This window comes from Microcebus murinus, chromosome 8, assembly GCF_040939455.1.
Source record: "Microcebus murinus isolate Inina chromosome 8, M.murinus_Inina_mat1.0, whole genome shotgun sequence".
NCBI classification, from domain to species: domain Eukaryota; kingdom Metazoa; phylum Chordata; class Mammalia; order Primates; family Cheirogaleidae; genus Microcebus; species Microcebus murinus.
In genome coordinates this window covers 79,252,722-79,272,967 of record NC_134111.1, presented here as the reverse complement: position 1 = coordinate 79,272,967, position 20,246 = coordinate 79,252,722, and the positions used below count along the sequence as shown (strand labels likewise).

The 20,246-nt window shown below is 35.6% G+C and overlaps 1 protein-coding gene across 2 annotated transcripts in view; it reads right to left on the bottom strand.

Annotated features, from left to right (window-relative positions):
* Positions 1-20,246, bottom strand: part of ADAM23 (ADAM metallopeptidase domain 23) — a 153,848-nt gene that overhangs the window by 9,099 nt on the left and 124,503 nt on the right. Inside the window, exons 22-25 of one of the 2 annotated variants that reach the window (XM_012738876.2) lie at positions 18,343-18,462; positions 16,212-16,380; positions 13,278-13,389; positions 1,764-1,854 (exon numbers count right to left, since the gene is read on the bottom strand). In XM_012738876.2, coding sequence (XP_012594330.1) covers positions 1,764-1,854; positions 13,278-13,389; positions 16,212-16,380; positions 18,343-18,462 — 492 coding nt within the window. Of the gene's footprint in view, positions 1-1,760; positions 6,038-13,277; positions 13,390-16,211; positions 16,381-18,342; positions 18,463-20,246 lie in introns of those variants that run through there. The other variant, XM_076005871.1, reaches the window with a different exon arrangement.

Here is a 20,246-nt window from a genome sequence, read left to right as displayed (position 1 = left end):
CAGCCCAAACAAAAATATGTTTTTTATTAGATGCCACATGAGTGACTCACTACCTGAACAATGTCTTATTAATACCAAGACAAAAAATTCAAATGTGAGTTGCTCATTTTATGTGTACTTTTCAAAATACTCCGATTTCAAAACTACTCTACTAAATAAGTCCAACTTTATAAATATCCCAGTTAAAAATAAGTACCATTTGATAATACCTTTCTGAAGTTAAAGTTACTCAAAACTCATAGGCTTACTCATTAAATGTTAATATGATAACAAATTAACAGAAAATGCTGAATTTATTTGAATAATCTTTTAGTGTGTTTTTCTTTTATAATCAACTTCCAATCATATTTTAGCTGGCTAAAATATATTGAATTCAAGATTTCAAATATAAAATAGAATAAAGCTCATAATTAAGGTAATTATTCAGATAGTTCGGGGCAAAAGCTTCCTCTATTGAGTAACCAGATGGAGGCAAAGTGGGTTTTGAATTTGGGTAAAGGTCTTACTTCCCACTTAAATTTGTTTCTCTAGATCTGGTTGAAACTTAATTTATCACAGGGAACATTTGGCACAAGAGGGCTTACCTACAAATCAAAATATTCAAGTCACTATAGCATGCAAAGGTATAAAAAGTGACTATCCAATAATTCTGGAGTATAAGTCATCGAAACTGGATAAATAGGTTTGAAATTTTTTATCATAATTAAAGTTTATTTGTGATTATCTGGTGTGTCTATTTAACAATTTTGGTTGAGTGAGCAACGTTCAATCCAAACTAAAAGGCCACTACGAAGACACACCAGACCTACCAATGTCCATAGCTAGCCATTAATTAGAAAATATAAAGTGTCAAGGCCATAGATTTCAAATTCTAATTTGAAACCAATTCAGCTGATTAGGAAATTAATGCAAATATCTTTAAAATCTATTCTCCTATAATAAAGCTTTTCAAACCACAAAGCTACATATGTTACATGTGAAAAAAAAGATAATGACTATGTGGTTACTTAGGTGGTGAAATTTCAAAATATCAGTGGAATAGAAATCAGTTTTAAACCGATACAAGGAATTTACATTTATTTATTTCCAACTACATGGTTTCCTCATTACCTATGTATAAATAAAGGTATCTCGGAATGCTTGCTCCTATAAGCTGGAATGTCTGCTACTGAAGGACTTCTACTTCGTTCTCCTTAAAAAGGAGTGTATGGCCGGGCGCTGTGGCTCACGCCTGTAATCCTAGCTCTTGGGAGGCCAAGGCGGGCGGATTGCTCAAGGTCAGGAGTTCGAAACCAGCCTGAGCAAGAGCGAGACCCCGTCTCTACTATAAATAGAAAGAAATTAATTGGCCAACTGATATATATATAAAAAATTAGCCAGGCATAGTGGCGCATGCCTGTAGTCCCAGCTACTCGGGAGGCTGAGGCAGAAGGATCACTGGAGCCCAGGAGTTTGAGGTTGCTGTGAGCTAGGCTGACGCCACGGCACTCACTCTAGCCTGGACAACAAAGCGAGACTCTGTCTCAAAAAAAAAAAAAAAAAAGGAGTGTATGTAAATTCCTTCTACTTTTCCTACTTGCCTGAAGATGACATTTGAGGGTTCATGTTTCCTCTTTTCTAACCCATTTCTGAGTGAAATGATTTGCTTTTGCAGTTTGATTGTTAAAAGCTAAAATCTTGTAGCAGGAACTCAAAACTTGGTTATGTAAGCAGAAAAGAGAAGTGCCAGAGCCACCGAGAAGAAGACATGCGGCATTGCTTACTTAAATCCCCAGCCTGTGCCCCCAAGGACAATAGCTGCTACCAGGATGGCACCAGCGATGGAGCCTATTATGAGATTGGTGGCACTAGGACCTGTGACAAAGGATCATGGGAGAAAGTCATATGAACCGACCACTTTTGTTACCACAAGGGAAAGGCAGTTAAGCGGTTTCAGGCAGTAAATACTCTGCATAAAAGATGGCTCAATATGTAAATTGCCTTTATTTACTTAGCTTAATTGTACTTTTAGATGCTATGCTTAGCGACTGCTTGGATTCATAAGCCTTTAAGTCTACACTTTCTGCACCTCTGACAATTAAGTTCCATTAAATTCACCTTTGGCGGAATTTGAAACAAATAGGCCCCATTTGCTGCTGTTGCACGTATTTCTTCTCTTCCCCTCCCCAGTGTCGTGAATCAGACAAGGAAAAGCACATAAAGAACATGACTGCCATAGAATGAGCTCAATCTGACTGACAAATGAGGCATGAAGAGAAGGAAAAACATTCTCCTAAAGTGCTCTTCCAAGCAGCGCATAAAGTTGTTTGAATGCTAACTCTTTTATTCCCCACTTGGAGACAGTTAAAATTTAGAAGTCAGAAGGAGGTTACCAATAAAGATCTGACTTTGAAGCCTTGCTCTCAAAGACATATTTCTTCGTGGTCCTTACAGTGTTAAACACCAAAATGGGGTTGTGAAGGCAAGATATAAGTGAAGCATTAAAGCATTAAATCCATTTTGATAATTTTGGGGAAATGGAAAAAAGGACTCCTTAGATTCAATTGATAATAACTTTTAAGTTCCTATTTATCGCTAAGAGAAATCTGCAGCTTGGAGGCATATAATATAAAAAAGGGGGTCAAAGGACAGCAAGAAAGAGAACACAAGGTGGCGTTTGTCCATTGTTCAGTAAGAGCTGATCCATATTACAGTAACTCCTCTCCTTACTTTAGCACTTTTAAACCTAAGCAATGTTACATTTAGTGTAAGAATTGTCTTAAATGTCACATCTTTCAGGATGCTAATATGCAGGTAGGTACAGTGCCCTCCTAACACCAAAATACTTTTAGTCCTAATTATACATTCCTGTTCCAGAAATCACAAGACCAATTTTGCTAGTTTCTCTGAAATCCTCGAGTTTCATGCATATATTCATTTCTGTGTAAAAAAATTCTCTTTTCTGCTCACATCAGTGCCCTCAACTGTGTACATAAATGGATGCCACTTTGGGCAGCACTAAAATTGTATGCATGACATGTTTTTCCTCAGAGACCACCCACGGCTTGGTAGCAGGTGCAGGCCCACTGCAGTCTCGAGGATGAGGGTCTCTGCCAGCTCTGGGATTGTCACATGCTTTTAGGATTAACACCCAAGGTTCTATAGAATATGAATCTCAGTTGTCTTTAGAGATACACCAATAATAAAAAAATAATAATGAGAGCAACAAAAGCAGTTTATCTACTGTGTACCGAGCACTTACTATGTGCCAACCATAGTTCTAAGCACTTGACGTATAGTATATCATTTGATGCTCACAAAAACCACATGAGATAGGAACTATGACTATCCCTGTTTAATAGATGAGGAAGCAGAGGCTTCTAGAAGTTAATAAGTGATGGAGTCAAGATCTGAAAACAGATTTGTTAGACTCTAAAATGTTTGCTATAAATCAAGGGTTGGCAAACTACAGTCCATGGGCCAACTCTGGCCCCACTGTTTGATTTTGCAAAAAAAATTTTATTGGAACACAGCCATACTCACTCATTTACATATTCTGTATGGCTAAGCAGCTGTAAATTGCTTATCCATAAACAATCATGTTTTTTCATGCTAAGAGAGCATTGTTGAGAGGTTGTGACAGACATCCTATAGCCTAAAAGCCAAAACTGTTTACCATCTGGCCCTTTCCAGAAGGCTTGTTAGTCCCTACTCTAATGAACCTTTATTCCATTTACATGTATTTCCTCCCACATTTCAATAGAGAATCAAATTTTGAAACACATACATTTACAAACAAAAATATTTACATAACCATGTACATACTCTATGCTTTAGACAGAATTTGCACTTTGCTAGCATCAGAAAACATAGTCTGGGATTAGAATCTATACATAATCCAGGAGAAATGATTCCTCATCGATAATTATAAACTAAGAAGTAGAAATTTTAAAAATTAAAACAAAAACTCTGTCCATGGAACCTTTAGTGACTAAATGAACATTATATTATCAGTTAAACTAGGAAGTGTTAGAACAATCTGTATTGTATTATATTAATTTTATTTTTAAAAATCTATATTTACTCCTTGAGCAATTATGGCAAAATTTAGAATTTGAAGGAAAGTAAATAAGTAAGCTAATAAATCAGTAAGCTAATAAATAAAAATAGCTCAGAAACCAAAAAATAATAAATCTATTTTTAGAAAAAATATATATACACTTACACAGACTTACCTGTCACAACCAGAAATAGCCACACAAACCAAGAACACTGGAAATGATGAGTGACAACGAATGCTGGTAACAAGGACTATGTTTTACAACAAAGGCCTTTTTGATTCTACCTGTCTCTAAGACTCAAAGGAAGGATTATTAAAATTCATCCCTTCAATTAGTACATTTCAAGACACCAATGTTATGGCCAATAAATAATGCAAAACATGTATTTGGGATAATTTATAGAAAACTGTTCTTCAAGGAGGAATTTCACCTACATGTATGTATAGAATTCCCCACAGAAAAGGAATATTCCTCCTGTATATAATCTCAACAGACCCAATGTGAAATTTCAAAGGACAAAGTTCTTGTGTCTAAATATTTCTCTGTTATATTCTTTATTTTCTAGCACATAAGGAGAAATAAAATCTCTTTCCTAGTATTTCCAGCTTCCTCTGTGCCGACAAGTTTCACAGTCCACACTGATTGGACATGAGTTGCAAGATCCAAGTCTGGCAGAAGTCCTTAAATCCAGGGGAGAAAGGGTTCACGTCATGTTCATCACAATATGTGACCTATGGACTTGATCCCCTCTTAGTGCTATTTTGGTGCCCGGGTCTCCCAATTCCAGGATGTAAGAGCACTGGTGTGTTCCAACTAATGGGATTAGGGAGGAAAATGTCGGATATTGTCAACATGCCCATGACGTGGGCTGGTTGAGTAAAGGATATCTGGTGATTTTTTAAGATACCAGTAATTCATTCCTGAGCCACCTGAAGTGTGACCACCACCACCACAGTAAAGAGAAATGACAGTGTGTGAAGGGCCATTTCTGTCATTCATAAATGCTCTCTTTGTGATTAGACAGAGAGGAAAAACTCATGGTAATCTTTTAGTCCAAAGGTTAGAAATCTCATGAAGCAGTATCCCATGAAGAACTGACAGCTGTGGTCCAAGTATAGAAAACCTAAACAAAGGCACCAGGAAGGCTGTATTTCTGTGAGAGCTTGAGGCTAACTGACACAAAATATATTTACTTACACCCTGGCTACTTTTAAGACAGCCCTACCAGGTGATCTGCAGTTGTTTGCTTAAGGTTAGGCAGGTTTGGATTAAATATCTTTTCGTTCATAATGCTCCTTGATTCCAAATATTTATGTAAACTTTGATTTTGAGTATTAACATATTTTATAAGAAAAATAAAGGTAGTATCCTAAATATCTTCTTTTAAAAAAATTAAGCCGAAGCCTCCTATATCATTCTAAATACACAGAGAAAACAATAGTGGCTATCATTCTTATTAACTTTAAAAGGAGCTACAACTGTTGATAATGCCTAGTTGTGTATGTGGATTTATTTAACTGATGAAGATTGAATTTATCATAAAAATCCTATGAAAACACTCACATAAAAGGATTTCTACCAATAAATGGTTCCTAAAAAAAAGTCTACATTTTAAAATTACTTTTACAAAGTGGAGGAGCAGTGGAAGTTTTGGAACTGTTGCCTTAATTGCGAAGTTCTCATAAGCACCCCCAACATTATTTTATGCCCCACATTGTTCCAGACAGGAGAAGGTTCTACATGACACAAGAAAACCACAAGACACAAACACATCCAAATCACACCACAAGTTGCACGACCACAGGAAACACGGTCAATAGGACAAAACACAGAGGGGTCAGGTACAAGCGTCATCTCACACACCAGGCACCACACAGAAACACTCTTAACTCACAAAGATGCTTACTCTATTCCCCACCCTGTGCCTCCAAAAATCACCCCCAGGGCCAGAATGGTGCCGGCAACGGCACCTATTAGCCTGCTTGTGGCCATATTCACTGTGTGGAGGGAAAATGGAGATTTTTTAACACAGGAAATTACACACTAATGTCACTCACATACAGAATAATATACTCAGGAAATGCTTTGAAAGTCAGTTAAATATTGAAATTGTTGTTTTGAGATTTGAAATTAAGATCAACATACACACTGAAGATATTTAAGGATAATTTTGAATTTACTTTCATACTACACACACCTCACTTGAAAACATAATCTCACACGTTTAAACACATATATAATTCAATTTGAGTTATAATTCCTACCAAGTGTGAGGTAAAATTAAAATATAATTTAAATTGTGTAACAATGAATCAGTATTTTGATTACAATAGTAATGAACCATTAGTATATTTTTTACAAAATCCTCAAACTCTAAAATATGCCTAAGGAGACAGACCTTTTTGAAATTTAGAATATACCATTGAGTTTTGTGAAAATCCTTAGGAATTCAAAACAGAGTAGCTTTAAATTAAATGCGTGTTTTACTTGGGAAGTTATTGAAAAGTATATTTCAAATAACTCTGCAATGTTTGGAATTCTGTCAGAGTATTTGGACACTAAGTTTTTTGTTTATAAATGATGCACTGACACAAAGTTGGGGTCTTTAGAAAGTGTATTAATTGCTTCAGATCACCAAGTGGTAGATTATACTAAAGAGTGAGACTCTCAATAACCATATATCCCCACTTCTGTGTATAGATTCCATATATTGAAAAACGGGCATTGTGCATTGTGTATCTAGGTCTGTGCACACACAGACGTGTGGACATACATACACTTTACCTCATATTTCTACATAAGTCAAAAGTACTGGCTTCAAATCACCTTGGCAATGAAAACAGGCTGGCTTCAACGGGGCAGCTCTTACACAGACTCTGTGCTCTGAGACCCAGTGGAACAATACAAAGAACCATGACTCTAAGTCACAGTTTTTTTTTAAGGCTTCATATTGGGCTCATTGATCTCATTAGCTAAATATTCTCCCAAAAGAAGAGTGAGAACCTTGGATCTTTAACCCTTTTGAGCAACTGTATAATTGCTTCGTTTTATCACAGCGTAAATAATATGAGTGAGAAATTCTAGTTTTATCATTTAAACACAACCTGAGTTGTTCTTAATAAAAACAAAAAAGGATGAGGGACACGACAGAAAACAGAGAAAGTCCACTGAGAGTGCTGAGGGGAGAAGGAAGAAGACAAACATATAAGGTGGCAGCAATGTTTTTCAAATATGACTGATAATTCAGGTCTCCAGAGCTACAGCTCAGATTTTCAAATTATGGAGGCAAATACTGGGATGCAAAGATATTCCAAATATAAAGCCTCATTTTTTTTAAGACCTTAGAAAATCATTGCTTTCAGAATACTATACTACCTAGGATACATTATTTTAAAACTTTTTTTTTTTTTTTGCTTAAGTTAGGCACTGGCTGTCAGAGCTGCAATGCAGGAGACTCCCATTACTTTTTCAATTTTTATATAAGCCATATATGCTAAATTATAGAAAAAAATCTCCTTTAAAATGTAATGTTCAATGGATGTGTCAATTTTTTAAAATTATAACTGCGTGAAAGATGAATAAATATCACAATTTCAAAAGGCTTTTTGTATTTGCTATGGATGTAATTTCTCACCACAGAAACAAGAGAATTAGGCACCCATCACGTAGGTTTTAGAAACACAGCCAGAGGAACAAGACATTTCTATAGACACTTCAAATATATATTCAAGATAAACAGATATAGTCTATAATCTCCACTGAGCAAAAATAATTATCTCCACATTCGTAACTGATAAGAACTCTTAACACTGAAGCAAGACAAAAGAAAGTGGGAAAAAAAGCTTTTTCAAAAGTGTCCCTTACCCTTGTCCTCTCTCCCTCCCACTACTTTCAGTTCTGCCACACTGCAATTATGTGAACAGTTCCACTTGATTCTTTGACGTTATACTTAACAGGGTTATCTCTTCAAGAAATGATTCAACCTGTTTTCAAACTGAAATAAATTAACTGAGTGGCTCACACGTGGGTGGATTTTAACAGGGGACATTTGAAAATTCAGATTACAGCTGCTTTTCACAGCTATGAAGAATTTATCATCTCATTGAAAACAAGTTCCTTGGACCTTTTGTTCCAGAAACTATGCTGGGCACATAATAACATAGCTTATTTTTCCCCTCATCCTACCAAACCTGGAGAAAGAACTCTTAAAGCTTCTAGCTGATAACACAATCCTCATATTAGAAATGTAACTTTGCTCCCTAACTCTTTGACTCACTTACCTTTCATTATAACATGTTTCCAAAACCTGTTTATCACCTAGCAGTATTATTTTCATTTTTGTTTTCTTATTTATTTCTGTTATTTGTTGGTTTATTATTATATTTAGTCTTGGTCCCTAATAGATAGGTTCACTTGTGCCAAAAGGTAGAATTTTTTATAAAGATGTAATTTTAAGATACAAACTATAAATTTTTTACCTTTCTTAAGATTTTCTATTTTATATGTAGAATTCCTCTGTAGACAAGCCATGCTTCAGACATTCTAAAATTGTGCTCTTTTAAAACTGAGTATTTTTTTTCTTTTCTTATTTTTAGAGAGTTTCTGAAATAGGAAGGTGCATTATTTCATCTATGTGGTTACAAAAGGGGCTAAAATCCTGTATTCTTTAATACTCCAAAGATGGCATCAAAGCCATCATTTGGACCAAAGTTCTTTCTGCAGAGATTTATTATTCCACTGAAATTTAAGATTAGAAGTAAATGTTAAATAAACTCTTTATACTTTACATTGTAATATTGGTATCTAGCTCCAGATTTCAATGTTAGACATATAATCAGATCTCCTTACTCTTTTCCATAAAAATAAAAGAAAATTTAAGTTCATTTTTGGGTACATGGACAAATGTCTAAAAGGATGCAAAATAAATGATTTCATAAAAAGAATGTATTTCAGACAGTTTATGCTGTCAATAAAAATAAGGAGTTTTTCTGAACTGAAACAAAAGAAACAGTTACTAAAAAATTTTAAAACTTGATAAATCCTTAAGTTATTGATGAGGCCATTGTTAATGAGAAAAATACCTAGGTGACCCATAATTATACATGAGCATAATCAGAGATGATAAGCATAATTTCTCATATCTAATCATCTGAACTACAAAATCAAAAATCTGTGTACTCACAAAATCACCAAAAGGAAATGTTGCAAAAGATAAGTGTAAACACTAAATAATATTCTTCAAAGTTAATATCTTCGAAAGCAAGACTTAGAAGCTATTGTTTTAAAAATACTAAATGTTAGTAATATAATACTTCCTTTCTTCTCTAGTTCTATAAGAAGCACCATTGACAGGTAATGGATCAGCTAATAAACAGTTATTACTTGGTTATTGTTTTGCCCTTTCTACTTACTATTAGGCTATAATAACTAGTAGAATAACTTAATACTCAGCTTTAAATGAGGCAGCGTGGAATAAAGCATTTATTAGAAAAAAGCATTTGGCTCAAGATCAGTTGCTTATGCTTTATTTTTGGCTCTGCCACTAACTAGTTGTTAACCCTGATAATTAACTTAGTTTTCTCATTCGTAAAATGACAAGTCTGGACTGAATTGCTTCCAGGATCCTTTCTATCTCTGATTTGATGATGATGATCGTGATAAAAAGGTTTGACCAAAGCTTCCCAGAAACAATGTCTGCCCATACATATCACTGAAAACATTTGATATGTTCCAGTTTCTTCTCCTCGCTCTTATAATGATGATGCAAACTATCAAGTGAGAAAAGTTCCATCGTATTCCATAATAAGCACCATGCAAAGCTGTCTACCGCCTGACAAAAATTAAGGGTACTTGACATGGTCTCCCTACAACAAGGTGGAAATTCTAGGTCTTTTAAACAGAGTTAAAATAAATTCTATCCTTGCAGAACAAACCAAAATGATTTCCTTCAGTGATTTCAATGGAAACAAGTTGAGAAAAGAGGGGCCAGAAGAGTTTTCATATGTGAAATAAATGACAATGTAGAAAAAAAAAATGAATGGAAGTAATATGTAATAGAAATCTTTTTTAAAAATCCTTGCTCACATGGTTTGTGTTTTGAGATCCTATTTCTTGTCTTTCAATAATTTGGTTTGAGAAGTTGGAGTGAATAATCTAGCATGCTTTAAACTGTAGGTCCACAAGCGAAAAACTTTTACAAGTGCAGAGTGACTATAGTGGCAATGCTTTCGGGTATGTTTTCAGTCCCTACCAGATGGAAAGGTTGAATTTCCTAATCTTCCAGGGACTTATAGCTAAAATAAAAGAAATACCCAAAACACATGGGTTTGTTCTGACATTCTCCGAGCAATGAAAACAAAATCACAAAATTTGTCTTTCTTTTTACTAATTTAGTCTTGATCCAAAGGGAGGTGGGTAGAATTTATCTTTTATTCTCATGATATAAAGGGCAATAGTTTTATTATGATTCTTGAATTTTTTGCTCCCTATCAAGGATGCACATTGAAAATAAATAAAACGAAGTATTTTTTACTCCCCTCTCACTACATCTATACAGAAAACCCTCATCTATGGATATGACTGGCTAGCTAGACCATCATGGGTGTCACCCATCATACGGCAAACATTTGGGGAGGACCCAAACACTGTGCTCAGTAAGGCAAGTGCCAACCAAACCAGCTGGATCATGAGAAAAAAGAGACAGTACACAGTTTTCAAGTAAAGCCAAAGTTCCTCACACACTGTTGAACCTATAGTCAAGAACATACTAATCATTTCAATATCTTGAGTTCATACCTGTTACTCTTCAGCAAGGCATGGATATAGATAAACTGAAAATCAGTACTAACATGCATTTCATTTCTTGTACATATTCCTAAAAGGAAGGGATATAATATTTATTGAGTACCTGCTGTGTGTCAAGGATGTGCTGTCTTTTAAATAGCAAACACTCAATAAATATTTGCTAAATGGATTAAAATAAAAGTTAAAAGTACATAATTTCTCACTTAGCATCTTCTTTTAACCTATCAAAAGTAAAATCATACAATCTGTAACAAAGTTTTAAAATGTTTAATTTCTGTTGTTTTCCATTTTACTAGTATATTAATAGATTTTTCTATAAAGGCTGAAAAAATATAAATAGATAAAGATTTATAAAGGTTTTACTATACTAAAACTGTTTGATTTTTTTTGGAACCTAATAATTTAAATAAATAAATGATCTTCATTTACTTTAATTAATGACATTATTTTCAATATAATCAAAATTATTAGAGATTCACAAAGATTTCAATTATTTTAGAACCAATGGGTACCTTTATTTTAATGACTCCATTGTCTTCATTAAGAATGAAAAAAGAAAACATGCAACTCAGAGGTAATCAATGCTCATATTGATTTCTCATATTGATTGCCTCTGAGTCATGAGATTAAGGGTGATTTTTATTTTCCTTTTAATCTTTTCTGTATTTTCAAAATTTTCATTAATAAACATATATTACTTAAATGACTGAAAAAATTATTTTTTTAAAAAGATAATATAGAACGGACAAACAGAACAAAATAAAATAAAGGTAGCTGTGAACACCTTTTTCCCTAGAATGTAGCTGTTTACTTTATGTCTCCAAATAATTTTTCTAGGGATGGGTGGGTGAGGAATGGAAAATAGAATGAGAATTAACAATCCCCTACCTTTCCTAAAGAAAGGGTATAGTCTAGGTAAATTCAGCTCTGCTCAGCTGTTCAGGCATCTTTATACTTCACTTGAGGAAATAGCGTCTAATTTTTTTTTTAAAGTTACAAACATGCTACGGAGAGAAAATTTGGAAAGAATGAACCTCTGCTTCTGTCATCAGAGCCTACATCTTCTCTAAATCTAACTTTAGGAGGTGGATCCAAGACTTTTTTGTTCTAGTTTTAAAGTAACAAAAGCCTAAGTATAAAAGTGGAATATATTCTCTTTCAGAAATAGAAGGAGGAAAACAAAAATAGGCTGTGAGGGTGTGATTGTGATCCTTATAGAAACTTAATATCGTGGCCATATTAAGCAAATGTATAAAATGTGTTTTAACACACTGGCTACTACTGAATAATTCACATGCACCTGAATCAGCCTAAATCTCTTCAGGAATTGAGGACTACAGAGCTTCATCTGCTTTTCAAGTCATATTTTCCCATGCGAATTCTACTGATGTTCAGTGACTTTAAATGAACTTTCGTCTAAAACTAAGCTGATCAGAATGGTACTATTCCTGTATGTGTTTTCCTCTGTAGGAGAAAAGCATGGCAGTTACTTATAAAATACTGTTAGCAGAAAGAAGCTGACATGCAATGTCATTGCTATATATCAAAATTTGTTCCAGTAGTTTTTTAGTTTTTCAGATACATGCTATAGATGCTGTAGTAAGCTTATTGTGACTGATGGCTTTTCTAGATCTTTGAGAATTATCTGAGGGGTTGGGAATGGGGAGAATAATAAGAAAGTGATTGCCATATACTACATTATAAGGTGATGTAATAGAGGAGAGCATGAGTCTGAGATCAGGCCCTTGGATCCTGGTCCCAGCCGTGCCTCTCATTCCCCGGATAGGATGTCACCTGCGCTTAGGGCCTGGGTGATTTCATCTGCAAAATTGGATGGTGGCCGTAGGTGGGCACTAAGATCCCTTCTATTAATAATTCTAAAATTCTAATTCCTCTCCTCTTAATGACTGATTAAAACAAAGGTCCAGATCTTTCACAGTTTCTTTGAAGAATTAAAGTTCTGTGAAAAATCCCAACTCCTTCCTAATCAAAAGAATATTTAAAGAGAGCTTAGAAGGCTGCAACTTCCCTCTGAGGGATTCAAGTATGGAGAAATGACCACAGTCTCATGTCAGCCGAAAAGACTTTATCTATTAGAAAACTGGCATAGTGCCTTAGACAAACTATAATTAGCATTTGTAAGTATAGGAAAAGAATGACATCTAAAGGAGAAAAAAAAACTATATTAAAGGAAATTGGTATATTTACTTTTTCTTAATCTTAGTTCTAGACTGAGAAGTAATTCAACCACATGTTTAAAATATGATCTATACAGAATCTTCAATTCTGTTGTAACATGAATTATACATTTTAATGGTAAAAAGAGATATTCTTATGTGTCTCCTCTCAAATCTATTAAAGTGTTATACTGGTGCACTGGAGCAATGCCAATGAATTCAGTATGCAATGAATTGAAACTGAAATCACACAAACCCTTGGGTCCTTCATCCTTGGGGGGGTGAGGGTTCCTAACTGGATCCCGGATACTGCAATCTGTCCCTGCCCAGGTGAAATCACAGATGCAGGTGGCTTCATTACTACACACCTGTGAAGAAAAAAGAACAGTGATGGGGCATTTTCACTGTGCTGTGCAGGATGATGACAATACACACAGAAGAGACACAAGAACAGGGAGAAAGCTTTAAAAACATTGAAAAAAATTTTTTTAAAGTTTCCCACTGTTTTGAGCACTACTACATAGGGGGAAATAATACATAGATCCAATTGTTGAATGATTATCTTTCCACTAATTATAGAAAAATTCTTAAATATGAATATTCATGTTGATGTTATTTAAGTACACAAATGTCTAACAAGGTAGTTTTTTTCAGAAGTAGCTTTTTCTAGAAACATACTTTAAAATATATATATGCTTAATCCCATAAATATTGGGCTCAAGAGGCACTGCCAGAGATAAAAGACCAGGAACATAAATCACCAACGTACTGCATTCCCTCACCGTATCCAACACCAAACTCATTTGTTGGTGATTCCCCTACCAAACAAGCACCCCTCCCGCCTTCCCTCCCAATCCGTGGTTCCTTCTTTTCTCAGTCTGCCAGGCTGAAGAGCCCAGAGTGATCTCATATCTCCTCTCTCTTTCTCTGGGCACCACACAGCATGCTGGAATGGACTTGGACTTTAGAGGAAAATAAAACCAAAAACCAGAAAACAAAAACATCTGAGCCCTAATCTCCCTGTGAAATACATTCAGAGATAGACTTTTAGAGATGATAAAATCAAACTTAGAAGCTTTTTATTCTTTAATGTTGTAATGCCAGGACTATGATTAACACGGCTAAATTTGGCCTTTTCTTCCAATAGATGAAAAAAATGGGAGTGGGCGTGGTAGTGGGAAAGAACTCAGGCCCCCTTTATGCATTAAGTATTATATTTTCAGAGCAATAACTGAAATAACTGAAAAGGCTGCCCAGTGATTTTACTTTAATGGAGCAATTACTGATTACTTACTGTGTGCCAGGTACCTGAGTTAAGTGCTTTATGCAAAATGTAGTAATCCTCACACCAGCACCCTGATGGCTGAGAGATGTTAAGTAACTTGCCCAAAGTTACTGGGATGGCAAAAAGCGGAGCCAGGACAGAATTCTTCCTCACCTGCAAACCCATGCTCTCAAACGTTAAGCTATCCTGGCTCCTGGGAGCCTATTTGATTCAACCAAAACCAAAACTCTAGATTATCGTTGGGCACAAGCTTCATAGGCCTTCCACCTTGTCCTACTCCATGTCATCTGCCTGTCTGTATATTTTGGATTATTTTTACCTTCATTCTAGCATCTCCCTTTTATATTAATGCTCTGTTTCTTCACATATCTTTTTTCCACTTCTGAAGTCTATATAAATTTTGAAAGACTTTCTTTCTGCTAAGCCCAATTTAAATAATTACTAAAATTTGTTTTTGGATAGGAAGTCTAGGTTTGCAGTAAGGGCAACTTGCCCACTCTGTTCACAGAATTACAGATATGTGCAAGTATGAAGAGGGAAAGTGTCTTCTCTTTGGCTGACAATGGTCCAAGCACAACTGTACAACTCTAAACATGTGAATTTTATTAGTGATCCAATCTCTAGTCTAGTGCAATCTTGTACACACACATACTCAGTATGACTACTGAGTAGCTGAAAGTGAATGACTGAGATGGTTTAGGTTGTTTTGAATCATACAAAATAGTTACATGAGGCCTACAATTCCTTTAGGAATCTTATCAATTTTCTTTTAATGCTTTAGATGTTGTGATAGTTCATTTTATTTTATTTTATTTATTTAGAGTCAGAGTCTCACTCTGTTGTCTGGACTAGAGTGCCATGGTGTCAACCTAGCTCACTGCAACCTCAAACTCCTAGGCTCAAGCAATCCTACTCCCTCAGCCTCCCGAGTAGCTGGGACTACAGGTATGCGTCACCATGCCCAGCTAATTTTTTCTATATATTTTTTGTTGGCCAATTCTTTCTGTTTATTTTTTAGTAGAGACGGGTTCTCGCTCTTGCTCAGGCTGGTTTTGAACTCCTGACCTTGAGCGATCTGCCCGAGACGGTCTCCCAGAGTGCTAGGATTACAGGCGTGAGCCACCGTGCCTGGCCTAGATGTTGTGATAGTTCATCTTATGTGTCCACTTGACTGGGCCCAGATTAAACATTATTTCTGGGTGTGTCTGTGAGGATGTTTCCAGACAAGATTAGGATTTAAATCAGTGGACTCAATAAAGTAGACTCCCTTCCTCAATGTGGGTATGTATCATCCCACCCATTGAGGGCCTGAATAGAACAAAAAGATAGAGAAATGAGGAATATGCCCCCTTTTTTGTCTGCTTCATTGCTTGAGCTGGGACACTTCATCTCATTTCATACAGCCCTAGGACTAAGATTTACATCATCAACTCTGCCAGTTCCCAAGACTTTGGACTCGGACTGAATTACACCATTGGCTTTCTGGGGTCTCCATCCTGTTGGCAGCAGAGTGTAGGACTTAGTACATACAAGTCATGCCTCCATAATCCCATGGGCTAATTCCTCATCATAGATCTCTTTTTACATATCTAGATCTATATCTAGACAGACAGATAGATAGATCTCCAGTTGGATACACTCTCTGGAGAACCTTGACTAATACAGATGTCAAGTTTTATCTGGAGAATGTAGTGAATATAAATGGCAAGTGATAAAGAAATAACAAACATGAAACCATATTAACACATGGTTTATTCTTGGCAGATAAGGGTATGAAGAAAATAATCATAACCAGTATTAACAACAGCCACAATAGGAGAATGGCTGAACTGGAAGTCTAACCACTGTGAACTTTCAGGATGCCAGCCAGTGAAGGTTCAAGCTAGAACAGTGATACCTACTTACCCCGTGGCCTGAACAGACTTTACCCTTGGAATCCAGTGGGCAGCTGCTCATGTTTAGGGCCTGAATCTGTAGGCACTTCCGATCTAAACACATCATGGACGGACCACATGGCGTTCCATCTTCTACATAGCCCACGTCTGTATCATCATCTAAAACTACATGGGCACCACTAAAAGGAGAAAAATATCCATAAAATCATTAGTACTACACTTAGAAATGCAATGTCAACACAAATGAGGCTTGTTCTTCATGAAACTAAAGAGATTGTCAGTGGACATGGGTTTCTCCTAGCATTTTTCCATTCTTCTCCTCCTCTTCCCCCTTCTCCACCTCCCTTTAATGAAAGAGCATGAAAAAGAAACTATCTTTCATTTTCATTATTACACTGCATATCATCAGGAAAAAATGTCATTTGCATGAAGTGTATTCTAAATCTTCGCTTATTTTCAAGCCCAACATTAAGAATAGGGGAGGAGGTGTTTGCATGAGAAAACAGAAGCAAATATATCATTAGCTCTCTACGGCTTTCAGATGTGGCATGATAGAAAAAAGCAGATATTGGGAAAACAACAAATGAAAATTATTATTATTATTTCAGAGAATTTGATTATCGATAATTGAAAAAATAAATACACCAGTTCTTTTCTATTGATATTTACAGTCATGCCTCACTTAATGTCAGGTTAAGTTCTAAGAAATATGTCATCAGGTGATTTCATTGTTGTATGAACATCATAGTGTTTACTTACATAAACCCACATAATATAGCCTACTACACACTATATATAGTCCATTATTCCTAGGCTACAAACCTGTATAGTATGTGACTGTACTGAATATTGTAGGCAACTGTAACACAATGGTAAGTATTTGTGTATCTAAACATAGAAATGGTACAGTAAAAAATATAGTATTATAATCTTATGAGACCCCTGTCCTATGTGAGTCCATCATTGACTGGAACATCTTCTCATGCACTTCGGTGCATGACTTATACTTCAAAAATTTCAAAGTTAGAAATAACTTGAACCTGAATGATAATCAATGCTATAATTACTAACAGAATACCTTGCTGGATATTTTACAAATATGCTAGGTTAGCATACAATATAATTTAACAAGGCTATTGTATCTAAAGACATGTAAAAATATACACATTCAAAGAAAGCTTGTGTACATCAAAGTAATTAGCTTGGAGGACTATAAATTTATTCCAGGAAGGATCTTATAGTCTAAAACGCTGTTACGACTGCTTTTGGAATCATTTAAAAGACAGAAAAGCAGCAACTACCTGACCAAGACGGCATGTTATCCAATTTGATACTCAATCGGTTTACTAAAATTTGTTCAAAATTATTTTTCGATAATTCCCTCACATAAAGTGGAGATTTGCTATTCTAAGGATACTAAAAATAAAAGTTTCCAGATGCCAAAAGCAATTCTTTAGGGAGAATCCCAAAAGTGTTTTGGGCAGCACCTGTATCATTAAGAGATACAGTATCTGAGAGTAAGAGAGTAAGAGAACAGTATCTGAGAATTACGACTACTTTGAAGAGAACAATCCTAATTTAGAATATAATATGTCTCCCTGACTAAAAACAATAAGCATCATACCTACCTGCATGGCACTCCCAGACAAGTAGTGGATAGCAAATGTTTGCTTACCGCTATAAATAATATTTTAATAAATATTTTCTATGTATAATTGGGTATTTGTTAAGCCATCTTCTAAACCAGGCACATGTTATATAAAGTATAGTTTAAACTCTTTTCTTCGGGGATAGAGGGACTCATAAAATAAAACACACAGTGTTCAAAGCATGCCATATTCCAATCCTCAAAAACTTTAACTACAGGTTAAAATAAATACTGTAATTCTACTCTAAAGATTATGTTTACAAAGAATGTCCCATTACTAATAACTAGTAAAATTTTGAGCAAATGTAATTTTCAAATCTATATACAGCTATGCTTGTTCACTGACTCTCAACATGAAAGGTGATAAAAATCTAAGTCAACTTTCCTCTTGTTAGAACTAAACAATCAATGATTTTTGGTTTTTTCAAAATTTGATTTTTTGAAATTGGCAATTCTCGTGTTTTATTAGGTTTTCCAACATGTAATATGGTACCTGCAGTCGATCACCCGGCCTTGATGGTAGAAGGAAGTTGGGATGATCTCACCCTGAAGCTGACCGATACGTGGTGCTCGAGTAAGATTGGTGCAGAGTAAAAATCCACAGAATACATCACTGAACGTGTGAAGGAAAGGAGAAAGGCAATCAAGTTAAAAACTATATTTAAAAATTTTAAATATCTCTTTTCTTCTAAACAAAATCACTTGTTTAGATACCCTTGGTCGGCTATAACTCCTTCTTTCCTTACTAAGAAGATCACAGTTTTGTGTTGGGCAGCAAAGTGTCAGCCATGAAAGATGGATCATAACGAGTATCTACACTGGTCATGGCACTCCCGTTCCTACCCCTACTCTCCTCTCCATCCCCCCTCCCTACCCTCCTAGAGTTAGAAGTGGCCCCTGGGCTGTAAAGATGTGAGGGAAAGCCAGCTAGGGAATGCTGGGGGGATTTTGCTTTCTGGATAAAAGGTTAGAGACTGACAGAAGGCAGACCTTCTGCTCCTACTCCTGCTTTCCACCTTTAATTGTGTAGCTTTTGTATCTATCCCACAATCCTGAGTCCACAAGCATAAGGACAAAACCACAACATGCTAAGGATTACAGAGCAGAGGGGTAGAAATCATGAGGCCTGGGTGACACAGTTAAATGACTCACCCACCAGGAGGGCATCGACCTCCAGTCTATCTGTTAAGTAAACAATGACTCCCAAAGGATGTGTGTGGTATATCACAAAAAAGGAAATCCATGTCCAATAAACATACAAAAATGTGCTAAATTCCATTTGTAATCTGGGGAAATACAAATTAAAACCATGATCTTTTACAATAATCCAATGCCTCCTGAACGTTTTGAAGGCACAGAGACGCGGAAAAATGATCAGATTTGTCTAGAACATGGAGTTAATGAATGAAGCTGATCAAATTCAGAGGTGTCCAACCCCATGGGTTTTGACTACTTCAGGTCCCCTTTCTTCCTACTCCCTGGCACCTTAAGAATGGAGGATCAACATCTCAGAACATCTGTACCTCACTCATGAGACAGTAGATGGGAACCTCTGTTCTCTATTATTTTGGTTGAGTGTTAAAGAAATTACAGTCAAAGATTTGCTGCCTGCTAAATGCGTCATCCACTATCAAAGACTTGGAATGGCCAAGTTTCATAAAGTACAACACAGAGATCACTGAACAAAGAAATAAACCTGCCCTTAAATTCTCACCCTGCTTCAACACTGGGAGAAGAATTTCACTGCTATGGATGGAAAACGCAGGTGCTTTGGCCTATAACTTAAGATTCCATAGACCCGTATCAATGAATTAACATTAATAACCTATTATATAAGAATTCTAACTTTCCTCAATTAATCAAAGTGAAATATCAGCAGCGTGCTCTGAAAGTATCTAATTTCCTGAGGAAAGATACCTCCAATATCCACTAACTAGATTCTTTTTAGTAGGGGAAAAAAAAATCCCTGGTATAGATATTATAAGCTTGATTAAATCAAATGGTGTTGCACTTGTGAAATGATCAAAAATATATTATTATTTCACTTTGACTGGTCCCCAAAATATTTACATTTCATATATTTTGCCTCTTAAACTCTGTGTATACCACTATATTCATAGGCCATATGTTCTAGCAAAAGTAGAAAATTAAAACCTAACACTAATTTGTAATACTTTGGCAAAGTATCTTTTCAGAACAAGAATCAACTGAAATGCAGCATGTGAGAGATTTTCTGAATTTCACGGAAATGGCACGAGTCTGTTGCATAGCAACAGTTTAATCCATAGCCATTTGCCTCTAGGTATACTAATATATTTTTAAAATATATATACTTTACATTTTTGAATAATTGAACATGTATAAAAAGTCAGTAACATTTATTTTGTGCTCCTTTTG